Below are 26,649 nucleotides of genomic sequence, written 5' to 3' on the forward strand. Positions count from 1 at the left end.
TGGTAGTTCAACCACACCTGTCTTGCTAGCTTCACTTCCCAGTGTTCTGACCAGCCCTTCATTCCACAGCACACTCATTCCTCTGCATCAAAGCCAAAAGATCGCTCCATTCTCTGTGCTCATTGCCCTTTGTATATGCCTCTTTGGTTACATTTACCACGTTATATTGTAGAATTACTATTTGATTATATATTATCTTCCAAGTTCTTCAAGGACAAAGTCTTATTCATTTATGTAGCTCACTGCCTAACACAACTGGAAAAAACACACCAGGTACTTGACAAATATTTGATAAAGCAGGTTATTCCAACAAATAAAGTGAATTAGCCATTGCCACAAGGGTCTAGCAAATCTCCCCCTCCATAGACTTGACCAACTTGTCTTAACATCCGATTAAGAAAGCAGTCTTTCATGAATGATGTAATTTTGTATTTAAACAGAAGAGTAACTTATATGTGAAATATACTGACCAGGGAAAGGAGTATCAACTTCAGAGGCCCCAAGCCCCAATCCACACTCTCCTAAAGGGCCTAAATCAGTAATTTGAATGTAAAAATTGCAATGTTATACCTGTAATGTACTTCCTTCTCTTCTTTCTCATACACTTCAAAGTCACTCATTCTGCTAAATTCTTTTGCCTCTAAATCTGGAGATGTCAACCACTCTTGCAGTATCTGCTGTTTGCAATGAAGTGCTTACACAAGTTGGATTACTCAGCCGCACAAATAAAAAAGCTACTCTATCAGCTAACTGTTTTGTGTGTGTGTGTGAGGAAGACTGGCCCTGAGCTAACATCTGTTGACAGTCTTCCTCTTTTGGCTTGAGGAAGATTGTCATTGAGCTAACATCTGTGCCAGTCTTCCTCTATTTTGTATATGGGATGCCTCCACAGAATGGCCTGATGAGTAGTGCATAGGTCTGCGCCCAGGATCTGAATCTGAGAACCCTGGGCCGCTGAAATGGAGTGCACGAACTTAACCACTATGCCACCGGGCTGGCCTCCCATCAGCTAATTTTAATACTTAGGGTTTTCTTCAGAAAAGTTCTTTAACCCAAAATGTATTTCCTGTTGGAAATAAATTTCCAACAGGTTAGTTTTTGTTTGCTTCTAATGTATTATATATTACCTGGAAGCCAGGGGAAACAAAAGATTTTTTGTTTTATTTTATACTCAACCTACTAACCAAACAAAGGAAATAAAACAAGTTGTTTATGGCAAAGCTGGTTTATTGAACTTTAGAAGGGAAATGTTACAGTGACGCTATTCCACAACAAAATTATTTAACTTTAGTTTAGATTTCATGAGGAAATGTATTAGCAATATACTGTCAATAAAGCATTGTCATTAAAAGCAATCTGCCTTAGATTCTGGATTAGCTTCCTTTGGTGTTCTCAAATTAAGACTTTTCCAAAACATACCTGATGTTTTTAATTAAAGGTCACAGTTAAATTTACACAGGAGTTACAAAATGTGTGACTTGTGCTTTAAAAATTAACAATTTGTTGCTTGATAGCCACCATTTTCGAAGTGATTTCTCAACAGTCAATGAAGTGTTTTATATATATTTTGGAAAATATCTAAAAGCTTTATCCCCATTCAACTGATAAGTATGTTCTTTTTAAAAATGAAAACACACATATAAAAATTTAAAACAATAAATCATTACAAATGAGATACAAATATTTTAAAATTAATAAATATTAAAGTGAAAAAATAAGTCCTTTCACAGAACTGTAAAAGATACTTACTACTAACTTCTTACAAAAAGAAATAAAGTTAAATTGCTGTTTTTTTGGAAACCATTATTAACAGCACTGAAAAACCATAAATGTGCTTGGAAAGTCTGTAAACTTTCTTCCCACAGTTTAGAAAATGTTTTGAAAAGTAATAAACAGATTCCCTTCTTTACAGAAACTGTTACGCTCATCACAATTATTACAGCTGTCGTTTTACTATAAAAATAGTTACAAATCAACATTTAGATAAAGTCAAACAATTTTTAATTCTAACATAAGAAAAATGGATTAATTTCCCTAAACACAAATAAAGCCAACTTGTTTTTCCTTAAGCTCTAATATTTAAAACTGAATCATTATTTCCTATAATTATTACTTTCAGTTAGTTCATTTAACAGAATTATCTTGTTTTTATAATTAAATTATCCAGTTATGACCACCAAAATGATTAAACAAAAATTCTACACTAGATTAGATTACATATTTAATTGGTTTCCCACATTCTGAAAATATTTTAAGTACAATCATCTTTTGGCTTAATTTCCTCTAAAATTATCAAGGACAGGAATCTATCAGAATTAGTGAATGTGCACACTTCAGTTAAAGTTCATGGCTTACATTCCATTCATGTAATAACTTCATATACAAGCTCTCTATTTTCTATGTGCAAAGTCTTAAATTCAAAATAAAAGTATTTAGGGTAAAAAACTTTCTGAAATATTCTCTCCACCGAGGGATAGACAAGATATTTTTCAATATCTAATTTATCTTTCATACTGAGGAGGAATGGCTTGTTGTGACCACCAAATTTAAAGATTTTTTTAAATTGATGTACTGTAACACAATACTATTACAGAAATATATGTAGATTCATAGCAATTAGGGGGATGCCCTCGGAGCTACAATCCAAATGGAAGTTGATTTGTTAATTCAGCCTTTAGTCATTAATTTGGTTAGCGGTCGGGGAGAGCAAGAGATACTATGCCAGATACACAGTTTGAAACTACTAAAAGCTAACAATAGGTGTCCCGTGGTAGCCAGGAACCATATTTACCTATTTTCCCCCCAAGTTACAATTCCTCAAATGCTTCCAATTAGTTTTTCACTGTTTAAAGATACCAAAATAAAATACAAAGCACCTTATTATGTCACTTCATTTACATTAAAATTTGACTTATTTTTGCATATTTTAATAGAATTTATTAAGAAAACAATTCAATTACTCTTTTAAAAATAACAATGACTTTTGTAGACCTGATTGATATTGATTAGAACAAGCATCCAGAACCATTGGAAAAGTCATTCATTATGGACTGAGAACCAGAAACCATTCTATGTCTTCTCCTCTCACTGGAACTTAAGTCTTGGCTCTAAAATGTACCAATAATAATGCAATTAAATACATTAATAATACAAAGACAGAACTCTAGGGAAAGGCAAATACCAGCTTTTAGCCTATCGAGAATACTTCCCATTCAAAGGACATACCAGTAAGTGTGTACTAAACCCTTAATATTTTTTTTCAATCCCAGGAACAGAGGATTGAACAGTCACTGACTTAAAATCCCATCACGCTCTCATTCAAAGCCTCCTTCTCTGGGCTCTCAATGGAAAGATGTTCTGATTCATCCTACCTTTGCTTCATTTCAACCTCTCCTGACAACCAACTTTTCCCTTGTGTCGTCACAATGACAAACTTGATTAAGTAGATACAAAATACAAAAGTAAGCATGACAATGATAAAAAGTACAGTGTCAGGATGATCCATTACATTTGAAATTAAATCTTATGACTTATCACTGTCATACTTCAAAAGTATTTCTTTAGTCAAAATTAGATACTACAATAAAGACTGTTATTTAGCACCAGCACGTCATTGCAGGCTTTGGTTCAGGCTTCAGGATAATTCCATTATCAGGGGGTTGACTAAGCATTAATGGTTTGTGGCTCTTAAGCTTATGAGCCAAGGTCATAAATATAGCTTCCACATGGTCATTATCATTGGGGTTCTTAGCAGAGGTTTCAAACAAAGGCATACTGTGTGTATCTGCAAATTTTTGTGCCAAGTCTGTAGGTACTTGAATGGCACTTCTCAAGTCACATTTATTTCCAACAAGAATCCGTGGTATATCATTGGCTAGCAAATGTTGTTTGCATTCTTCTATCCAAGATGGCAGGCTATGAAAACTAGCCATGTTGGTCATATCATACACGAAGACAACGGCATGTACGTTTCTGTAGTAGTGTTGTACCATGCTCTTTCTGAATCGTTCTTGTCCTGCTGTGTCCCATAACTGGATCTGAAAATGAAAAGAAAAAAAAAAAGAGGAAAACTGAAAATTTCATTCCAGTTATACATATCGAAAATTTTAATCACATTTGCAAGGTCTTTAGTACTTCTTCACCTATATTACTTTGTTCCCTTCCATAATGCCTTTTCAGTGTTATTTATGGGATCCAGACTTCATGATACCAATCTAGTTACCTCATAATAAATGAAGTGTCAGAACAAATGTTTCAATTTAGCATTTAAATTTCAGTAAATCAAATCTGTTTGGATGAAATTATACCTGAAAAACTGATTTTAAAATGTTAAGAGAAAAATGTATCAGGTTTTAACAAACATGCTAAGTGTCTAACTCCTGTAAATTTGGTAACTATATGCCCTTCTCTAACTTTCACTAGTCTTATTTAAAACAGTAGACTTAGGACAGATGTTCAAAGTCATGTGGTCTAGCCCCCAAACTAACATACATATACAGTCTATGATATCCAGGCCCCCTTGAAAATTTTAAAAGGCTAGAAAATCACTTATCTGTCCTAAACATGTCTACCAACAAACTATTCCAATGTCTCCTTATTGAAATATGGGGAAATTGGGGAAAATGATATCTAAGGCTAAATACAAGTCATGTGTTTTGATTCTCTTAAAACACTGAATTATCCTGCCTTTGTTTACTCCCTAAAAAACAGTTAAATGATGAGGGTACTGGCCACAGTGGAAAAGACTAGAGGCAGATTTACTTAGATAACTTTTAACTGAAAGATCTGTACTATTTATAGATATTCAGAGCATGGACTGGAAGCCTAAACTGGTGATTTCTCATAGAGCAATACAGAAGTAGAGAGAAACTGAGGGGATATTGTAGATGGCCCAAAAAGTAAGTAGAATATAAGATATGAAGTGCTCAGAACATGGCAGGATATGGCAAGTGCTCAATTAAGATGTAATGAATGAATAAAGAAATACATTTTAAAAAATGTGATTAGACATGGCAATATTGCTCACCAATCTCTTCCATGGTACTTTAATTTTTATCAGTTCTGATTTTTTCATCTTTTTTTTTGGTAGTTCTTTTTAGTCCAAATTTCTCCACTTTCTTAATATTTTTCCTTTCTTCCTAATTTTGCTCTAGGCAGAAATATAAACTACCACACAAACTTGATTTCTCAGGCTGTCTTGGAACTAGGGGAAGCTAAGTGACATAGTTCTGGCCAATAATTTGTAAACAGTTTTCTCAGTTGGGGTTTCCAGGAAAGCTACTGATTTGTGATTTTAAAAAAGAGCATTTGGCACGTGCCTTTTGCACCTCTATTACCCTGCCCTTTCTGCCTGGAATGGAATATAATGCCTGGAAGTTCAGCAGCCATCTTATAAGCATGAAGAAGAAAGCCACATACAAGAATGACAGAGCACAAGTCTAGCATAAACCTGGAATCCTGCTGAGAGGGTACCATCATACAGACTGCTGTCTCTGGTCTCCTTATTACACGAGAAAAATAAAAGCTTACATGATTAAGTCATCACAGTTGAATTTCTCTCACATGTAGCTGAATGTCATCCTAAAATTATTTACCATGTACACTGTTCAAAACCTTTTCCTCTTACACTAACATTTACTCAGGAAATCATAAGGTTTTGCCTCAATGCATTCCTAGAGACCACGTGACCAAGTAATTCATTACAAAAGACCCACTTTGTGATGTAAACATAATTGGCAGATGGGCCACAAAGACAGTATCATATAAATCAGAGATAGAAGCAAACAGTTGTCAGCAAAGCAAACTAAGAACTACTAACATCTGGGGCCAGCCCGGTGGCGCAAGCGGTTAAGTGCGCGCGCTCCGCTGCGGCGGCCCGGGGTTCGCTGGTTCGGATCCCGGGCGCGCACCGACGCACTGCTTGGCAAGCCATGCTGTGGCGGCGTCCCATATAAAGTGGAGGAAGACGGGCACAGATGTTAGCCCAGGGCCGTCTTCCTCGGCAAAAAAAAAAAGAGGAGGATTGGCGGATGTTAGCACAGGGCTGATCTCCTCACAAAAAAAAAAAAAAAAAAGAACTACTAACATCTAAGACTATTTAAACCAACAAATATTTACTCAATACCTACTATGTGCCAATGGGTCACTGTTATACCTCTAGACCTTGGCTACCTCAACAGCAAAAATAAATATTTTATAGGGTTTCAGACCCTATAAAATAAGCACTTATAGACTAGTTACACTGACTATGCAAAGAGCTAATAAAGTAAATGTATAATTCTTTAAAAATACAACTTTCATTTTTTAAAAAAAATACAACTTCTTTATCCCAACTAACATGTCAAGAATAAAAATACTCAACATACAATTAAAAATTCTTCAAATTATAGCTGTCAAAACTTATTACAAAGCTACAGTAATCAAGACTGTGTGATATTGGCATAAGATTAGACATATAGATCAATGGAACAGAACAGAGTTCAGAAATAAATCCATATATCTATGGTCAACCAATTTTCAACAAGAGTGCTAAAACAATTCATTAAGGGTAAGAACAGTCATTTAAATAAATGGTGCTGGGACAACATGCAAAAAATGAGTTTGGACCCCCTACCTCACACCATATACAAAAATTTATTCAAAATGGATGAACAATCTAAACTCAAGAGCTAAAACTATAAAAGTCTTAGAAGAAAACATATAGGTAAGTATTTGTGTACTTGGATTAGGCAATGGTTTCTTAGATATGACACCTAAAGCACAAGCAACCAAAGAAAAAATAGATAAATTAGACTTCATCAAAATTAAAAATGTTTGTATTTCAAAGAACCTTATCAAGAAAGTGAAAAGACAACTCACAGGATAGGAGAAAATATCTGCAAATAAAATATCTGTTAGGGATCTAGCATCCAAAATATTTAAGAACTCTTACAACTCAATAACAAAACAACAACAATTAAAAATTCGGTAAAGGATCTGAATAGACATTTCTCCAAAGAAAATATACAAATGGCCTATAAGCACAAGAAAAGATGCTCAACATTATTAGCCACCAAGAAAATTCAAGTCAAAACTAGAATGAAATACCACTTTCCACTCACTAGCGTGGCTATAATAAAAAGAAAAGATGGATAAGTGTTGGCAGAGACGTGGAAAAACTGGAACCTTCATGCATTGCTGGTGGGGATGTAAAATAGTGCAGCCACTTTAGAAAACAGTTTGGCAGGTCCTCAAAATGTTAAACAGAATATTATTTAGCCACAAAAAGGAATGGAATACTGATACATGCTACAACACGGATGAACTTCCAAAATATGCTAAATAAAGAGGCCAGACACAAAAGGTCACATATTCTATGGTTCTATTTATATGAAATACCCAAAACAGATAAATCCAGAGAGACAGAACACAGATTGGTGGTTGCCAGGGGCTGTGGAATGGGGAGAAATTGTTTAGTGGGTGAGGGGTTTTACTTTGGAGTGACAGAGATATTTAGAAAGTAGATAGAGGTGGTGGTTGTACAACATTAGGAATGAAGTACTGATACACGCTACAACATGGATGAATACTGAAACCACTATCCTAAGTCAAAGAAGCCAGACACCAAAGGCCACATATTGTAAGATTCTATGCGTATGAGATGTCCAGTATAGGCAAATCCATAGAGACATAAAGTAGATTAGTGGTTGCCAGGGTTTGAGGGAATAGGAGGAATGAGAAGTGACTGCTAATGGGTGTGCTTTTTGGAGTGATGAAATGTTCTGGAATTAGATAATGATGATGGTTGCACAGCTTCGTGGATATACTAAAAACCACTGAATTGTATATTTTAAAACGACAAATCTCATAGTATGTGAATTATATCCCAGTTTTTTAAAATGAAAAAAAAAAAACCACTCCAAACCGTATCTTTAACATTTAGAAAGGTATCTGGGGAATAATATGGATGACCTATATAAAAGCTGTCCAAAGAAACTGGAGTTGATCTTTTCTCTTTTAATAACATTTCCTGTAGTTCAAGCATTCAAAAACCATTTATTAAAAAAATGATTTATAATGTGTTAAGCAAAGTACATTCACAGACTAAAAAAAATTTAAAAGCACACAAAAAGAAAATACAGTCATGCGCCACATAACAACATTTTAGTCAACGACAGACCGCATATACAACGGTAGTCCCTTAAGATTAGTACCATATGGCCTAGGTGTGTAGTAGGCTACACCATCTAGGTTTGTGTAAGTACACTACGATGTTCCCACAAGGATGCAATAGCCTAATGACACGTTTCTCACAACGGATCCCCGCCATTAAGCGATGCATGACTATATACCAAAATATTCACAATGGTTGTCTTTAAGGCAATTTCCCCCTTTATATCAACTTTCAACATGCCTTCCTCACTAAGCTTAGTCATTTCTAGATTTTTGATTTAAAGTGAGAGATATGCCACTCTTCCTTTCCCTTGAACACTTAGAGGCCATTGTAGGGTTATTAATTGGCCTAATTTCAATATTGTTGTGTGTCGGGGAATAGGGAGGACTGAGGAGAGGGAGAGAGACGGGGGAAAAGCCAGTTGCTGGAGATGTCAGAAGAAAAACAACACTTACCGGTTAAGTTCACCATCTTTTATGGGTGCGGTTCATGGAGCCCCAAAACAATTACAATAGTAACATCAAAGAACACTGATCACAGGTGAAATGTGAAAAAGTTCAACATATTGCAAGAATTACCAAAACATGACACAGAGACATGAAGCAAGCAAATGCTGTTGGAAAAATGGCGCCAATAGACTTGCTCGACGCAGTGTTGCCATGAACCTTCAATTTGTAAAAAAATGCAGTATCTGTGAGGCACAATAAAGCAAAGCACAATAAAAGGAAGTTTGCCTGTAACTGAGGATGAGAGATGAGTTGAGCTGCTGCAAGAGTTCAAAGAGAGGTAACAAAAGACTTGCCCTAGGATTTTGAAGAAAGGATGAATGAGAGAAATTATGTAGGTAGAAAACCAACTGGACTTAAGGAACAAAGGAGAGGGGTGAGGCCATGAGGATGACAACGTCAGGACAACCTAGGTGACACTGAAGAGAAACAGGAAAGGGAGATTTGCCAAGGAAGATGAACTACCTTCAGACATTTCAGGTGAAGGAGGGATTATCCAAAAAGCCATGTCTAGAAGACAGTAGGAAATGCAGAACAGCAAATGAAAAGAAAGGTCTGGGCCAAACAAAGATCTGCAAGTTATCTTCATAGAAGCAATAGCTGAGATCAAGAGACTACTAAAGGAGAGAATGCACATAGAAAAACAGGTCAAGGGGCATTCATCCTCAATTGCTAACACATTTATCTTCCTAAAATCTTGGTCTTTTTACCATGCATACAAAATGAAGCCTAGATTCTTAGGTTTGGTTTTCAAACACTTCACAAATGTTGCTACCAACACTTTCACCTGCTTCTCACTTGCCACTTTTCCACTGGAATCTTTGATCCTGTTGGAGCGTCCTGCTGATGTTCCTCATCAGAAAAGCCCTCTCAGCTCAGCCCTTCCTCTGTGAAACCTCACCTAGCACTCCAAGTGAGAATGATTCCTCCACCAACATCCAAACCAGTAACTTGGCACTCATTCACTGCCTGGTTTTGCTGGTCATCTTTCTAGGTATATAAATCTTATCCCTATCTAGGACAACAAATTATCTATGCACTATACCAGGATCAGTAAACTTTTTCTGTAAAGGGTCAGAAGAGTAAATATCTTAGGCTTTGAGGACCTAATAGTCCCTGTTGCAACTCCTCAACTCTGCCATTATAGCACAAAAGCAAGCACAATACATAAAAAATTAGCATAGCTGTGTTTCAATACAACTTTATTTATGGACATTGAAATTTGAATTTCATATAACTTTCACCTGTCATGAAACCATATTCTCAAGATTTTTTCCCAACCATTTAAAGAGGTAAAAATCATTCTTAACTTGCAGGCCATATAAAAACAGGCAGCAGAAGATGACGTCAGCATCATGGCGGAGTGAGCTTTCCCCTTAGACTCTCCCCGCTAAGATACAATGAAAAGGACATTCATATACCAACAGAGGACATTCACACAACACAAAAGATGTTTGAGAAACCCACACAGCCATATGTCTGACGGTGGAGGTGCTGGACCCCCCAGAGGAAGTGGAAGGAGATAAGGGGATCTCCTCTCCCTCCCCAATGGCAGTGACCCCTGGGCTCCAGACCATGCACGGCTCTGAGAGACGAGGCAGGGGCGGCCCTCCACGAGAACACCTTCGCTCTCCAAGTTCCCCCAAAGCCCATGGGAAAGCCCCACAGAGAGGTGACGAAGCTATTGCGGGGGTGTCTTCATCAAGCTAGCGCCCCAGGAGAGCAGATAGCAAGGGCAGAGCGAGAAGCCCCTGGGATCATGCAGGCGAAATAAAGCACCCCTCCCTCCACGTGGCGCTCCAGCTCAGCCGGTCAGCCAGAGCGCCTGCACATGCAATAGAAAAGCAGCAGCTGTAAGTGAGCAAGCTGGGGACGTGGCAAGCTCAGAATACACAGCTCTTGACCCCCACCCAGTGGTGGCAAGTGGAAGCTGCGGCCAGATACTAACACTATGCTGAGGCACAAATCCATGCCATCAAACAGTATGAAAAAATACATTAAATCTCCAGACAAGAAGGAAAATGACAAGCACCCAGAAATCAATCCTGAAAGGCAGAGAAATTTATAATCTAAATGACAGAGAATTTAAAATAGCTACCATAAAAAAAACTCAACGAGTTACAAGAAAATACAGATAGACAGTTCAATGAAATCAGGGAACTTCTTCACAAAAGAGATTGGAACTATAAAGAAAAACCAACCAGAAATGTTGGAGATGAAAAACACAATGGGTGAGATAAAGAAAAATCTGGACTCCCTGAATAACAGAGCTGATATTATGGAGAAGAGAATCAGCAGTCTGGAGGACAGAAATATAGAAATGCTTCAGATGGAGGAGGAGAGAGAACTAAGACTAAAAAGAAATGAAGAAATTCACCAAGAAATATCTGACTCAATTAGGAAATGCAACAAAAGGATTATTGGTATTCCAGAGGGAGAAGAGAAGGAGAATGGAGAAGAAAGTTTGTTCAAAGAAATAATAGCTGAGAACTTCCAAAATCTGGGGAAGGAGCTGGAAATACAAGTGAGAGAAGCCAATAGAACTCCTAACTATATCAATGTAAAAAGACCTTCTCCAAGGCATATAGTAGTAAAGCTGGCAAAAGGCAATGACAAAGAAAAAATATTAAGGGCAGCAAGGCAGAAGAAAATAACTTACAAAGGAACCCCTATCAGGCTTTAAGCAGATGTCTCAACAGGCTAGGAGACAGTGGAACGATATATTCAAAATTCAGAAAGACAAAACCTTTCAGCCAAGAATACTCTATCCAGCAAAAATATCCTTCAGATATGATGGAGAAATAAAAACTTTCCCAGATAAACAAAAGCTAAGGGAGTTTATCGCCACAAGTCCACCCCCACAAGAAATGCTCAAGAAGGGCCTCATACCTGAAAAAAAAAGGGGTTACAAAACCTTGAGCAAGGAGATATACAGGTAGACAAAATCAGAAAATTGCAGCTCTCTATCAGAACAGGTTAGCAAACACTTAATTATAACATTAAAGACAAAGGGAAGGAAAACACCAGAAATAAACATAATCTCGTCATTTAAACCACAAACTCACAATACAAGATGGAGTAAGTTGTGACAATAATAACTTAGAAGGGGAAAAGGAAAAGGATGGAATCGGCTTAGTCTAAGGAAATAAAAGGCTATCAGAAAATGGACTATCTCATTTACGAGATTTTTTTATACAAACCTCATGGTAATCACTAAACAAATAATCAGAAAAGAGATACAAATGATAAATAAAGAGAAAAGTAAGAAAACCATCATAGAGAACTACCAAACTGAATTGGTAGTCTGAAATACACGGGACAAGAAACAAAGGAAATGCAGAAGAACCGGAAAACGAGAGATAAAATGGCAGCATTAAGCCCTCATATATCAATAATCACTCTAAATGTAAATGGATTGAATTCTCCAATCAAAAGACACAGAGTCGTGGGATGGATTAAAAAACAAGGTCCAACAATACACTGTCTCAAGGAAACACATCTCAGCTCTAAAGACAAACACAGGCTCAGAGTGAAGGGATGGAAGACAAGCTAATGGCAAACAAAAGAAAGCAGGTGTTGCCATACTTATATCAGACAAAGTAGACTTCAAGATAAAACAGGTAATGAGAAGCAAAGAGGGGCAATATGTAATGATAAAAAGAACACTCCACCAAGATGTATCACTGATAAATATATATGCACCCAACACAGGAGCACCAAAGTACATAAAGCAACTACTAACAAACCTAAAATGAGATATTAACAACAACACAATAATAGTAGGGGACCTTAACACCCCACTTACATCAATTTATAGATCATCCAGACAGAAAGGCAACAAGGAAATAGTGGATTTAAACAAAAAACTAGACCAGATGAACTTAATAGATATATATAGAACATTCCATCCAAAAAGAGCAGAATACACATTCTTCTCAAGTGCACATGGAACATTCTCACGATAGACCATATGTTGGGAAACAAGGCAAGCCTCAATAAATTTAAGAAGATTGAAATCATATGAAGCATCTTTTCCAACCAACATGCTACGAAGCTAGAAATCAACTACAAGAAAAAAGCTAGGAGGGGCCGGCCCTGTGGCTTAGCGGTTGAGTGCATGCGCTCCGCTGCTGGCGGCCCGGGTTCGGATCCCGGGTGTGCACCGAAGCATCACTTCTCCGGCCTTGCTGAGGCCGCGTCCCAGATACAGCAACTAGAAGGACGTGCAGCTATGACATACAACTATCTACTGGCACTTTGAGGGAAAAATAAATAAATAAATAAAATTATTAAAAAAAAGAAAAAAAAAGATAAAAGCTAGGAAAGTGACAAAGATGTGGAGACTAAACAACATGCTATTGAACAACCAATGGATCATTGGAGAAATAAAAAAATATCTGGAGACAAATGAAAATGCAAATACACCATAGCAACTCAGATGGGATGCAACAAAAGCAGTCCTAAGAGGGAAATTCATACCAATACAGGCCCACCCTAACAAACAAGAAAAATCTCAAATAAACAATCTTAAACTACACATAACAGAAATAGAAAAACATGAATAAACAAAGCCCAAAGTCAGCAGAAGGAGGAAAATAATAAAAATTAGAGCAGAAATAAACAAAATTGAAACCAAAAAAAAAACAATAGAAAGGATCAATGAAACAAAGAGCTGGTTCTTTGAGAAGATAAACAAAACTGACAAACCCTTAGCCAGACTCACTAAGAAAAAAAGAGAGAAGGTTCAAATGAATAAATTTAGAAATGCAAGAGGAGGAATTACAACAGATACCACAGAAATACAAAGGATTATAAGAGAATGAAAAACTATAGGCCAAGAAATTTCAAAATCTCAAAGAAATGGATAAATTCTTAGATTCATACAACCTCCCAAAACTGAATCAAGAAGACATAGAGAATCTCCTTGAATAGACCAATCACAAGTAAAGAGATTGAAACAGTAATCAAAAACCTCCCCAAAGATAAAAGTCCAGGACCAGATGGCTTCTCTGGAGAATTCTACCAAACATTCAAAGATTTAATACCTATCCTTCTCAAACTATTCCAGAAAATTGAGGAAGATCGAACACTTCCTAACACATTCTACAAGGCCAACATCACCCTGATACCAAAGCCAGACAAAGACAATACGAAGAAGAAAAATTACAGGCCAATACTGCTGATGAACATAGATGCAAAAATCCTCAACAAAATACTGGCAAACCAAATACAGCAATACATTAGATTATACACCATGATCAAGTGGGATTTATACCAGGGACACAGGGATGGTTCAACATCCACAAATCAATGTGATACACCACATTAACAAAACAAGGAATAAAAACCACATGATCATCTCAATAGATGCAGAGAAAGCATTTGACAAGATCCAACATCCATTTATGATAAAAACTCTCAATAAAATGAGTATAAAAGGAAAGTACCTCAACATAATAAAGTCCACATATGACAAACTCACAGCTAACATCATACTCGACAGGGAAAAACTGAAAGCCAGCCCTCTGAAAATAGGAACAAGATAAGGGTGCCCACTCTCACCACTCTTATTCAACACGGCACTGGAGGTTCTGGCCATAGCAATTAGGCAAGAAAAAGGAATAAAAGGAATACAAATAGGCAACGAAGAAGTGAAACTCTCACTGTTTGCAGATGACATGATCTTATATATAGAAAACCCTAAAGAATCCATTGGAAAACTATTAGAAATAATCAACAACTACAGCAAAGTTGCAGGGTACAAAATCAACTTAGAGAAATCACTTGCATTTCTATATACCAACAACAAACTAACAGAAAGAGAGCTCAAGAAGACAAACCCATTTACAATTGCAACAAAAAGAATAAAATACCTAGGAATAAATTTAACCAAGGAAGTGAAAGACCTATACAATGAAAACTAAAAAGACACTATTGAGTGAAATCAATGATGACATAAAGAAATGGAAAAATATTCCATGCACTTGGATTGAAAGAATACACATAGTTAAAATGTCCATATTACCTAAAGCAATCTACAGATTCAATGCAATCCCAATCAGAATCCCAATGACATTCTTCACGGAAACAGAACAAAGAATCCTAAAGTTTATATGGGGCAACAAAAGACCCTGAATAGCTACAGCAATCTTCAGAAAAAAGAACAAAGCTGGAAGCATCACAATCCTCGACTTCAAAATATACTACAAAGCTATAGTAATCAACACAGCATGGCACTGGTACAAAAACAGGCACACAGATCAATGGAACAGAATTAAAGCCCAGAAATAAAATCACAAATCTACTGACAGCTAATCTTCGACAAAGGAGCTAAGAACATTCAATGGAGAAAGGAAAGTCTCTTCAATAAATGGTGCTTGGAAAACTGGACAGCCACATGCAAAAGAATGAAAGTAGACCACTATCTTTCGCCATACACAAAAATTAACTCAAAATGCATCAAAGCCTTGAAGGTAAGACCTCAAACTATAAAACTCCTAGAAGAAAATATAGGCAGTACATTCTTTGACAAGGGTCTTAGAAGTATCTTTTCGAATACCATGTCTACTCGGACAAGGGAAACAAAAGAAAAAAAAAAAAAAACAAGTGGGACTTGATCAGACTAAAGAGTTTCTGCAAGGCAAAGGAAACCAGGATCAAAACTAAAAGACAAGGGCCGGCCCCGTGGCTTGGTGGTTAGGTGCGCGCGCTCCGATGCTGGCGGCCTGGGTTCGGATCCCGGGCGCGCACCGAGGCACCACTTCTCCGTCCATCCTGAGGCTGAGTCCCACATACAGCAACTAGAAGGATGTGCAGCTATGACATACGACTATCTACTGGGGCTTTGGGGGAAAAAATAAATAAATAAAATCTTAAAAACAAAAAAAACTAAAAGACAACCCACCAACTGGAAGAAAATATTTGCAAATCATATATCCGACAAGGGGTTAATCTCCATAATATACAAAGAACATACACAACCGAACAACAAAAGAAACCAACAACCTGATCAAACAATGGGCAGAGGATATGAACAGACATTTTTCCAAAGAAGATATACAGATGGTCAATAGGCACATGAAAAGATGTTCAACATCACCAATCACCACGGAAATGCAAATCAAAACTACAATGAGATATCATCTTACACCTATTAGAATGGCCATAATTAAAAAGACAGGAAACAAGTGTTGGAGAGAATGTGGAGAGAAGGGAACTCTCATATACTGCTGGTAGGAGTGCAAACTGGTGCAGCCACTATGGAAAACAGTATGGAGATTTCTCAAAAAATTAAAAATAGAAATACCATATGACCCAGCTATCCCACTACTGAGTATTTATGCAAAGAACTTGAAATCAACAATTCAAAGAGACTTATGCACCCCTATGCTCACTGCAGCATTATTCACTATAGCCAAGAAGTGGAAGCAACCCAAGTGCCCATCGACTGATGATTGGATAAAGCAGATGTGGGGGGTGTGTGTGTGTGTGTGTGTGTGTGTGTGTGTGTGTATATATTTATTTATTTATTTTGGTGAGGAAGATCAGCCCTGAGCTAACATCCATGCTAATCCTCCTCTTTTTGCTGAGGAAGACCGGCTCTGAGCTAACATCCATTGCCAATCCTCCTCCTTTTTTTTTTTCCCCAAAGGCCCCCAGTACATAGTTGTACGTCACAGTTGCACATCCTTCTAGTTGCTGTATTTGGGACACAGCCTCAGCATGGCCGGAGAAGCGGTGTGTCAGTGCGCGCCCAGGATCCGAACCCGGGCCACCAGTGGTGGAGCACGCGCACTTAACCACTAAGCCACGGGGCCGGCCCATATAAATACACACACACACACACACACACACACACACAATGGAATACTACTCAGCCATAAAAAAGACAAAATCGTCCCATTTGCAACAACATGGATGGACCTGGAGGGTGTTATGTTAAGCTAAATGAGCCAGACAGAGAAAGACAAACACCACATGATTTCACTAGTTTGTGGAAGATTAACACAGGGACAGAGAGAGCAGTTTAGTGGTTACCAGGGGGAAAGGGGTAGGGGGGTGGGCACATGGGGTGAAGGGGCACATTTATATGGTGACTGACAAATAATAATGTACAACCGAAATTTCACAATGTTATAAACTATTATGACCTCAATAAAAAAGAAAAAAAAAACAGGCAGCAGGCCGTATTAGGCCCTCAAGCATAGTTTGCCAACCCTTTGCACAGTATCATAATTCTTGTGACTAACAAAATGTCTTCTTTCCTACAATTACTCATTAAACATTTGACTTACCAATGAGGGGAGAGAATCTGATTACTTTCCTTTGTTTAACATTAACATCTTGTATTTAAAACAGCAAAATGTCATACCTCTACAAATGATAAGTAAGCTATCCCAATGTTCCAATAGAAACTGCTGACCCCTAATGAGAGGATGGATTAAATGCAACACTAGGCTTTAATGATTGTGTTGGTTGCCATTATAAAAATGCTTGTACGAAAGGAATATGGCTACTTATGATGGGGATACACATACAAGGAAGGAGCATAAGGATGAGAGTAGGGAGTCTCAATTTAAAAATCAAATGTATTTTTATTTAAGGAATTAATTCTATAATTTTATTCAACTTCCAAAATTCTGCAAATGAGATTTTCCTCTTTCAACTATACATACATATATAGTACTTAGGAACAGATGATGAAATATAGACTTTATTACATTTCATAAAACATTTTAACTGATTCTGAAAGGGTACTGCTGCTATAAGACATGCTCTCTGAAAAATGTCCAGTCCACAATTAAAAATATTTAACACAATATCTCATTTTTTATCAAATAAAAATAATGTCTCAAATGTCATTTTATTAGTAAAGCAACATAGAGCTGTCCAGCTTTCACTTTAAGATGAAAAATTAGAAGAAATGTCATTTCAGATTAGGCTTATAATTTTCCAAAGAAAAATCTGAACATAGTACAAACATTTCAGCAGCACTTAAGATGTATTAGAGGTTTATCAAAAGAGCAGAAGCAGCACAGGGAATAAAGCTTTTCTAATATCACTTCAGTTTTTTTTTTAAAGACACTAAAAAAAATCAAGTTTTTAAAAAAAATCTCCAATATAGCCATATTTCTTTGTACTATAGAAATCTCAGAACATTTCTGTAGTCTTTTCAACTACAATAAAAATCTCTCTCAAGTCTTACAGTTGGAGGTACAAGTGATTGGCTAAGGCCTTAGAAAGAAGAAAAAGAAACTCAGTGTCCATGTCCCTACCAACAAAACAGGCTATGCTAAAGCTCAGGGTGAATGATCCCAGAAAAAATGTTTCCTCCTTACTCCTTTCAACCAGAAGGATCAACTCTGTGCTCACAGATTCCCACCACACCTGTGAGTTCTGGTTGACTTACCACTGCCAGCACTTATCCCAGTAGTTAAATATTCAACTTTATACACTGGACATGTCTTATATTTTTTTCAATATAAGTTCTCTCTCTTAAATTTGCACCTGATCCATTTGTGATCTTAAAGTATAAATAGCAACCCAGAAGCAGATAAATGGCCATCAAATCCCAACTCCTCCTCTGCCTCCATTCCCTCTACTTATTTAACATCCTGCTCCCATTTGGGGGGAATTTCTCTCCCCTTCAGCTGTCTGCCTATGCGCTACTTTATCTCTGCTTCACTCTCTAGTTGCGCAGCCACAGAACTGATGGTGCCAAAGGGGAATAATGATGTTAAGCAACCAGGGTTCTTACGATTACCAGCTATGAACCAGGTGCTTCATACACGGTCTCATCTAATCCTCACACCAGCCTGATATGGTATTATTATCCCAATTTTTTCAGAAGAGAAAATAGACTCTGAAAGATTAAGGAAACTGCCTAAGGACTAGAGTAACCAACTACCCCAGTTGGCCTGAGACTGAGGGGGTTCCTGAGATGTGGGACTTCCAGTTTTAAAACTGGGACAGTCACGGGAAATGTTGGTCACCCTACTAAAGACACATAGCCCATCCTTACCCTTTCATAGGTTCAGATTTGATCCAGGTCAGTTGGGCTCCAAAGTCCATGCACTTTCTCCCTGAATTCCTGTTTCTCCCAAACTAAACTCCCTCTCAAACCTCAGAAGCCACATTATCTTCCTCACCCACAGGTTCCTGGGCCTAACCTAACTCTGATGAAAAATATTCAGCCTCTTCTCATACTATCTTTTCCTCTGTAATGTATATAAATGTTTCTTAACTCGCTAATACAGTGCACCCAAAGGACCACCGATTGCAGTTTGAGTGGAACAATGAAGAATTAAAACGAAAATTAAAAGGCAAAAGGGACTATAGAAGATTGATTTCTTTTCAACCCTATTTCTCCTTTACTATCATAAGCATTTAAGCCCTTTTAGATAGAGGGTAGGGTGGTGGTTAAGCAACTAAAAAATAAATTGTTCTTGCCTCAAGGATGTGAGGATAGGAATGAAGCAGTGAGGCTGTTTTTCCCCCCAGGGGGGACTGAGGTCAAGATGAACACCTTAATTTAAAGTAAAAAAGTAAACGCAGTATAAGGAAGGCAGAACAGTTCCTCGGGTCCGCATGTTTTAAGGGCTGGTATTAGCAGATGCCTGAGGAGTTAGTGGTGGTTTGGAATAGAGATGTGTGTCTAAAGTTTACACCATCAGGAGGCCTCAGCCCTATCAGTGATCCTCATTTTCCAATGCCCCCATTCCAACCCCTCAGAACCCCAGTTTTGGTCTTGGGCCTACTACCTTCTCCACTATTACTATGTCCCAAGTCTCAGGAGCCACCAATAAGAATTAAAGAAGAATTGGGAGGGGCCGGCCCGGTGGCGCAAGCGGTTAAGTGTGCCTGCTCCCCTGCAGCAGCCCAGGATTCGCCGGTTAGGATCCCGGCCGCACACCAATGCACTGCTTGGCAAGCCATGCTGTGGTGGCGTTCCATATAAAGTGGAGGAAGATGGGCACAGATGTTAGCCCAGAGCCAGTCTTCCTCAGCAAAAAAAGAGGAGGATTGGCAGATGTTAGCACAGGGCTGATCTCACCAAAAAAAATAAAGAAGAATTGGGAGAGGGTGACGCCAAGAATGTGCTTCTGGCAACCCAAGTAGGAACTATCATGTACAGAATATTTCTGCAAGAAAATAGATTTTTCTAAACAACAAAATGTCATACAGAAACTACCGTAGCAAAACCATATGCAAGAGAATACCTAAGCACTTCCTCAAAGGCAAGAAGGCTTTACTTCCACAATACCTAGAGCAGTACTCAGATGACGGTTTAATAAATAATATTTATGAAATGAGTTTTCCATGCTTGAGAAATTTCTCTGTTTTTCCTTCGGTCTTACTTCACTGACTCCCAGCACAAGAGACACTGCCAATGAGTCAGTGGATACACCCTACACTCTTGCTACTCAAAGTGTGGTCCATGGACTAGCTGCATCTGCATCTGCATCTGGGACCTTACGCAATCTGAAACTGCATTTTTTTAAAAAGCAAGATGCCCGGGTAAATCGCATGACAGTAAAGTTTGAGAAGCGCTGACTTAGAAGTTTGCTGTATACAAATCCTTCCAATTCCCAACTCCAGTCTCCACATCAGCGTGAGAAATGATGGAGCACACACCTTGCACAGAGCCAGCGATTAACCCATGGTGGAGTTGGGACACTTGTCATCCAGAGGCGTCCTTGCTCCCTGACAGTCCCCATCCGCTCACCTTGATGCGCTCCCCATCAATCTCCACCGCTCGTTCTCGGAAATCCACCCCGATAGTAGCCTCGGTACGGTCCGGGAAGCGGCCGGCGCAGAAGCGGTAGGTCAGGCATGTCTTGCCCACATTAGAGTCGCCGATCACGATTATCTTGAAGATGCGGGAGCGAGCCGGAGGCAGAAACACGGAAGCTCCTGACACCGCACCGCTGGACGAAAAGCTCGCCTCCAGCGAGGACTCCATCTCCGAGGCCATTCTCCTGACCCGCCCCAAACTGAGGCGGAGGAAAGGAGACGCAGACAGGCTGGGAGATTACGCCACCGCGAGCCAACGTGCCCAGCTCCGCTGCGCTACGTCCCAGGAGCCACCGCCCGCCGGCCCCGCGGCGCGCGTGCGCACCTTCCCGCCCCCGTCCCCGCCCCCCCGCAGGTGTGGCGCCCACCAGCTGAGCCTCGCTGGTCCTCCCGTCCGGCCCGCTGCTCCGCCCCGGCGTCACTGGGGCCGGCGCCCGTCTACCTGGGAAGGCACCGGACCTGTCGGGGGTTTAACGGCGGCGCGGAAGGCCAGCCTGCCAAGCGGCCAAGCAGAGCGCCCCAGGCCCGGCACCCTGGCCGGCCCGGCTCCGCCACGTCCAAGGCTCCCGCCCTCCGGAGGAAGCCGCGCAATCATTCTGGGGGCGGGGAGACAAAGACAGCTGAAAGGAAGGAGGTACCGCCAGACGCTCTCTCGCGAGACGGCCGAGCAGCCGCCTTGGACGGGGGCGTGTGCCAGAGGAGGGTCCGTAAGGTCGTCGAAAGGCTCGTGCGTCGGGTTCGGCTCTGGCATCGATGTCTCCTTAGGGCTTCCCGGGACTTGGAGGCGGAGGCCGGCTTGCAGCTGGGGGCGGCGGAGTCAGCTGCGCTCCCTGCCTCCCCCGGGCCGTCTGGAGCGCGGGAGTTGGGACAGCCCTGGGGCTGGAGGGAGTGGGGCGCGAGGCGCCGCCGGAAGCCCGGCGGCGCGGGGAGCACTTGGAGGCGAGCTCCTGGCCGTGGGGAGTTCTGCATTTTCAGGCTTGGCAGGTACATGGTTTCAGTGAGCAGGCAGGAGTTCGAGGCCGCCCACCGCCTCGACACGGAGAATTTCGCTAGGCGACCCCTAGGCCACGTGAGGATGTCCGCGGGCCTCGGGTGCCCAGGGGCGTTTGGCTAATGCCTGGGCTCAAGAAGTAGAGCAGACCACACGTGGGCCACTTGGGGGGCATTGAACTCGAAAGTTACCGGGCGGCCTCTCTGCTGAGACTAGAACTCGCTATGTGCCCTAGTTATGTCTTAGTGCCAGGGTGACGATGCTGTAGCCGTTAAATGTTACTGAGCACACGCTGTCGTCTTTGGCAAACTACTTGAGGAAAGTATTAATGAATGAGACCACCCAACCTTAAAGAATCTTCTCTGGGTTACCGTGAGTTCTTCAAAGGAAACCTACCATACATTAAGTCTTACAAAAGATCCCAAATGTGCAAACGTTGCTTTTTGTGGAAAGTTAGTTTGTTTTACAATGACAAGACTTTTTTTTTTTTTTTTTTTTTTCTCTTTGAGCAAATGTTTATGCCGTTTGGAAAGTCAAGGACTACGGAGAGGAGGATGCGGCAGGTTTTAAATAGAGTGAGGGGAACAATAGAGCACTACAAGTTCTAGGAAAGAAGATAAACTGCTTATTCCATTATGTAAATTGAAAATGTAGTCAGAGCAAATTAGTGGTAGAACCTGAGCACACCCAGAGTTAACAGCAGTTTGCAAAAGCCTTAATAGTAATTTCTGTTGAGGTAGAAAAGCTTTATACAGTCACTAATATAACACGGTATGTTAGGGAAAAAAAGGTAACTCGCTTGGTTGAATGTGTATATGCTAATTACACTGATTCGGTTTTCTGTTATAGGAACTAGAACATGGGCTGGAAAACCCTAATTGTTTTAACAATTAAATAACCTCACAGATGTGAGGTTATTTTCTTGAAGATTAATCAAACTATTAAGCAGCCTTGAAATATATTCCTCTAATTTACTCCGCCTATCCCATTCAAAGAAGAAAATCTGAAGATTTATAAGAAAAAGCAGTTAAAGAATTCAAAGCTGTGGATAATCAGGTAATTTCAAAGGATGGTGAAAAAAGCATCAACATCTTTGCCCCCCTAGACCCTTGCTCTTTCTTTTTTGTATTCTGGCGTTTTGGGTTTAGCTCTTTCTAAACTGCATCAGAAATTCTTTATCTTCTCTGTTTATCTAAATCCTATTCATATTTCACATCCTAGCTCAAAAGTCTCATCTCTGTGAAGCTTTTCCTAATTATTTCAGCTGAGAGTGTTCTTTGCTTTATTCTAATACATTTTTAGGGGGTGTTGCTCATTTGGTCTTTGAATACTGTCTTCACTGTCTAAGTTTAACAATTATGTGTTGTGTCCTACCAACTAGATTGTTAACTCTTGACTACTGACTGAAAGCTCAGTGTTATTCAGCAAATGATGGATAAATTAGTGAAGTGAGAAATTTCTTGTGTAAGGATTGTCAATTTGAACCCTTTACCAATTATACACAGTTCAGCACTACTTAGATGGAAAAATCACTGTAGACACTTGACATTGTTATGAGGAGTTTTGTATTTTCAGTTTGTAGTTTGAGAGACTCCTCCTGTGACTGAAGTATATGTCACTCTTCTTAATTGAATAACCCCAGAACCTCCAGGTTTGATGCTTGAAGGAGATTTTACTCTTGGGAAGAGTGGATGGGTTATGCAGCCCTATTTTCTGAGAATTCATTTTGTCCTTGAATTTCTTAACTACTTGTTGTCACTACCACTTGGCGTCAAAGTATAAGCATGTAACCCTTTCCTTAATACTTTGCTGCACAGCTGAGGAGAGACTGAATTTGGTTCCTTTAGCAGTGCAACTTAAACTGGAACATAACAAATGCTTTAGGGTAGTTATTTAGATTTATTTATTTAAAATTTATTTAGGGTATTTAGATGGGTATTTAAAAATACTTTTCTAGTAGGAAGAAAAATTGAATGGATATTAAAAACAATAATGTAAAGATAATCTTAGGTACAAAATATAATTACTCATTTTCCGCTTTTGTTTCCTACGGAGATGCCACCTCCCTGTGGCAGAGGCCATTTTTAACTGGTCTTACCAAGGAATAGCTCCTAGACAGCTTCACTCTTAAGTTCAGGCATGAGCACAGAGAGCTGAGAGTTCCTTTGCTTGCCTACTTAAAGGTTTCTGAACCTTGGCACTGTTGACATTTTGAGCCAGATAGTTCTTTGTTGTGGGCAGCTGTCCTGTTCCTCATAGGATGTTTAGCAGCATACCTGGCTTCTACCCACTACATGCCGGTAGTACTCCACCCCAAGTTGTAACAACCCATATCATCTCTAGACTTTGCCACGTGCCCCTGGGGGGTAAAATTGTGCCCCCTTCCCCCATCTCATTGATAACCACTAGCATGTATAAGGGCTCTTCTCACAAGCCTGGTTTCCTGTCCATCCCAGTTAATAGTAGGAATCAACCTCTCCCTTAAAGACAGAACTCCAGTTCCCTAGAGAAGTATAGCATTGGTCTTGTCGGCCTCCCCTAGATTACCATATCAGTGTGTTTAATAGTAACCCCAAATATCGCACAAGAGATATTACAGTATAAATAACAAAGACTTTAATTTTACTACCTAAACAGTAAATTACCATCATCATTTTATAGGTTAGCTTACTGAGTTTTAGAATTCTTCAAGTCATATCTTCATAAGTAGGGTCATTGAGGATTAATGGAATTTTAGCTATATACTCAGTACTGTGGTAGTGGTTGGGGCGAAGGAGAAAGTACAAAATATTATAGCCCGTGAGGAATTTAGAATCTAGCCACAGAACCAAGTTAACATGGAACCATCAATGAATAACAACAGGATAAAATAGAGTGCCAGATTTTACCCTAGAGGTGCTTGGGCCTGGACTTCAAAAATTCTAGACATGTTAAAGCATGGAGGCAGACTGGGAGCTAAGATGGAAGGCTTTGTAGTGGACAATAAGTTAAAGACAAGTGTGCCTTTGGTAGTGGCATTCTTCTAGATAATAAACCCAGCTTGTGAATAAGCACGACTTACAAATATATGATGTATGTAAAAAGTACAGTCTTGTGGCTTCTGTTGTTTCTTCCTCTTTATTTCATTCTCTTTCTCCCTCCTTGCCTGTAGAATATTTGGTTATGTAGCATTCTCGGTATTTGATACATCTGCAGACAGGCAATAGACAATAATTTTGAAGAGGACCTAAATAACTATGAGATTTAATAGATATATTTTCTAACCTGCAGATAGAGAAAGCACTTTTTGATATCCATGAGACATTTATAAAAACTGATTTTTAAAATAACTACACAGAAAAATGTCAATTTTAAGTTACACTCTCTGATACCAGAGCAATAAAAACAAGGTTTTTTTTAGTTTTTTTAGTAAAAAAAATAAAAGGAAATCCACCTACTTGGAAGCTAAAAAGAAAATCTCTTAAACAGTTCAGATTCAAGGAGAAAATCACAACCACATTTGCAGATTTACAGACTATTTAGAAATTAATGACAAGGAGGACAAAAAAATAGAAACATAAGGATTCAGCAAAAGTAGTATATAGAGGAAAATCACAGATCAGATGTTTAAAAATTAACCAGTGTAGAATAAATAAAAATATACCAAATGGTCTACCTAACAGCTATCATTTATGCAGTACTTAATATGTGTCAGGCACTGTTGTAAATGTTTTATAAAAATTAACTCATTTAATGTTCACAACAAACCTGTGAGGTAGGTAATATTCTTCTCTTTTTATAGATAAAGAACCTAGGTTCAGAGAGGTTACATGTCTTGCTGAATTTCACTAAGCTAGTGAGTGATAAAGCCAAGATTTAAACTCAGTCTTTTGGCCACTACACTGTACTGCCTCTGAAGTGAGAAAAACACATGAAGTTTTAAGGAAAAGTAAGTGAAATAATGAGGAAAAAAGTAGAAAGCAATGAATTAAATCCAGAAATACAGAACAGATGAAAAAAGGAAAGAGCTGGTTCTTTGAAATAATTAATAAAATAAATATGGCAAAATAAAAATAGCAAAGATTTTTAAATGGGAAAGATGTTAGGAATGAAAAAGGAAATAAACTCAGATACAAAGGGGATTTTAAATATAAGAGAATACTATCTATAAATCCATATATTCTTACAAATATTTTATTGAGCACCTACCACTTGGTAAGTAGGCACCATGAGTTGCTAAGGATACTGTGGTCAGCAAAAAAGACCCAATTTGTGAAATTTATTTGACAGAATACCAGAGAAGAAGGAATTTACTCAGAGATTTCCAGAAATCTTGAGTCTTTGGCTGACTGCCAAGCTGAGCAGGGTAATATTCCACAAGGCCAGGCAAAGATCAACTACCAAGGAAAGAACAATTACTGGGGACCTGTAAGTTGAAAAATTCCCAGAGCTCATGTAGGACCAGAAGACTTCTGAGTTTCTACCAGCCAGAGTAAAGAGACCTCATTGAACACCTGAGGAATTCAGCAGAGACACCCGAAGGCTCATGCCTTAATAATAGGACTAACTTAGACCTAGGTTAAAGGCTACTCTAGATTTGCCCTAATAACATTTAAACACAAGCCTTGGAAGGATCAAGCTGATCCAAAAGTAACTTCACTGCCTGCCAAAACAAGACTCAACACTCTTACACACACACACAATCAAGACAACCAGCAATGTAATGTTCACAATGACCAGTACATAATTAAAAAATTACCAGATACGTGAATCTTCAGCAAAATGTGATCCATCACCAGAAGAAAAATCATTTAACAGAAACATTTAACAGAACCAGAGATGACAGTGATCCAAGAATTAGCAATAAGGACATTTAAAAAGCTGTTATGAATATAATCAAGGGTTTACAAGAAAATATGAATATAATGATAAAAATGGAAGATATGTGAAAGAATAAAATGTGGCTTCTGCAGATAAAAGCTGCAATATCTGAAAAAATTTTTTAAATGACTGTAGAAGCTTAACAGCAAATTAGACACTAGAGGATTGGTGAACTTGAAGGCAGCAATAGAAGCTATTCAAACTGCAGCATACAGAAAAAAAGGAAAGAGGTTCAGTGTCCCGGGGCACAATATGAAGTGATCTGATATACAAGTAATTGGACCACTGAGGGAGAGCAGAACTTGAAGAAGTAATGGCCAAAATATTTCAAAATTTGATGAAAACTA

General features: G+C 38.9%; 1 protein-coding gene across 3 annotated transcripts; it reads right to left on the minus strand.

Moving 5' to 3' along the window:
* Positions 1-1,212: 1,212 nt before the first annotated feature.
* RAB33B (RAB33B, member RAS oncogene family) lies at positions 1,213-21,032 on the minus strand. 3 transcript variants are annotated; one of them, XM_004426483.3, is made up of 3 exons: positions 20,894-21,032; positions 20,384-20,651; positions 1,213-4,037 (listed from the first exon to the last, which is right to left on the minus strand). In XM_004426483.3, the coding sequence occupies exons 2-3, from the start codon at positions 20,630-20,632 to the stop codon at positions 3,597-3,599; spliced, it is 690 nt and encodes a 229-aa protein (XP_004426540.1). In that variant the 5' UTR covers positions 20,633-20,651; positions 20,894-21,032; the 3' UTR covers positions 1,213-3,596. The 3 variants fall into 3 exon arrangements, with proteins under 3 accessions (XP_004426540.1, XP_087293724.1, XP_087293723.1); XM_087437598.1 differs by having other exon boundaries at positions 20,911-20,969; XM_087437597.1 differs by having other exon boundaries at positions 20,820-20,910.
* Between the last annotated feature and the right edge of the window lie 5,617 nt (positions 21,033-26,649).

Source organism: Ceratotherium simum, chromosome 12, assembly GCF_057802395.1.
Source record: "Ceratotherium simum simum isolate JZ-2026a chromosome 12, ASM5780239v1, whole genome shotgun sequence".
NCBI lineage: Eukaryota > Metazoa > Chordata > Mammalia > Perissodactyla > Rhinocerotidae > Ceratotherium > Ceratotherium simum.

Coding starts and splice junctions, on each gene's coding strand:
- RAB33B (XM_004426483.3), bottom strand. CDS start 20,632: ATGGCCTCGGAGATGGAGTCCTCGCTGGAGGCGAGCTTTTCGTCCAGC. Junction 4,038..20,383: donor TTGATGGGGAGCGCATCAAG/GTGAGCGGATGG, acceptor TTTCATTTTCAG/ATCCAGTTATGGGACACAGC.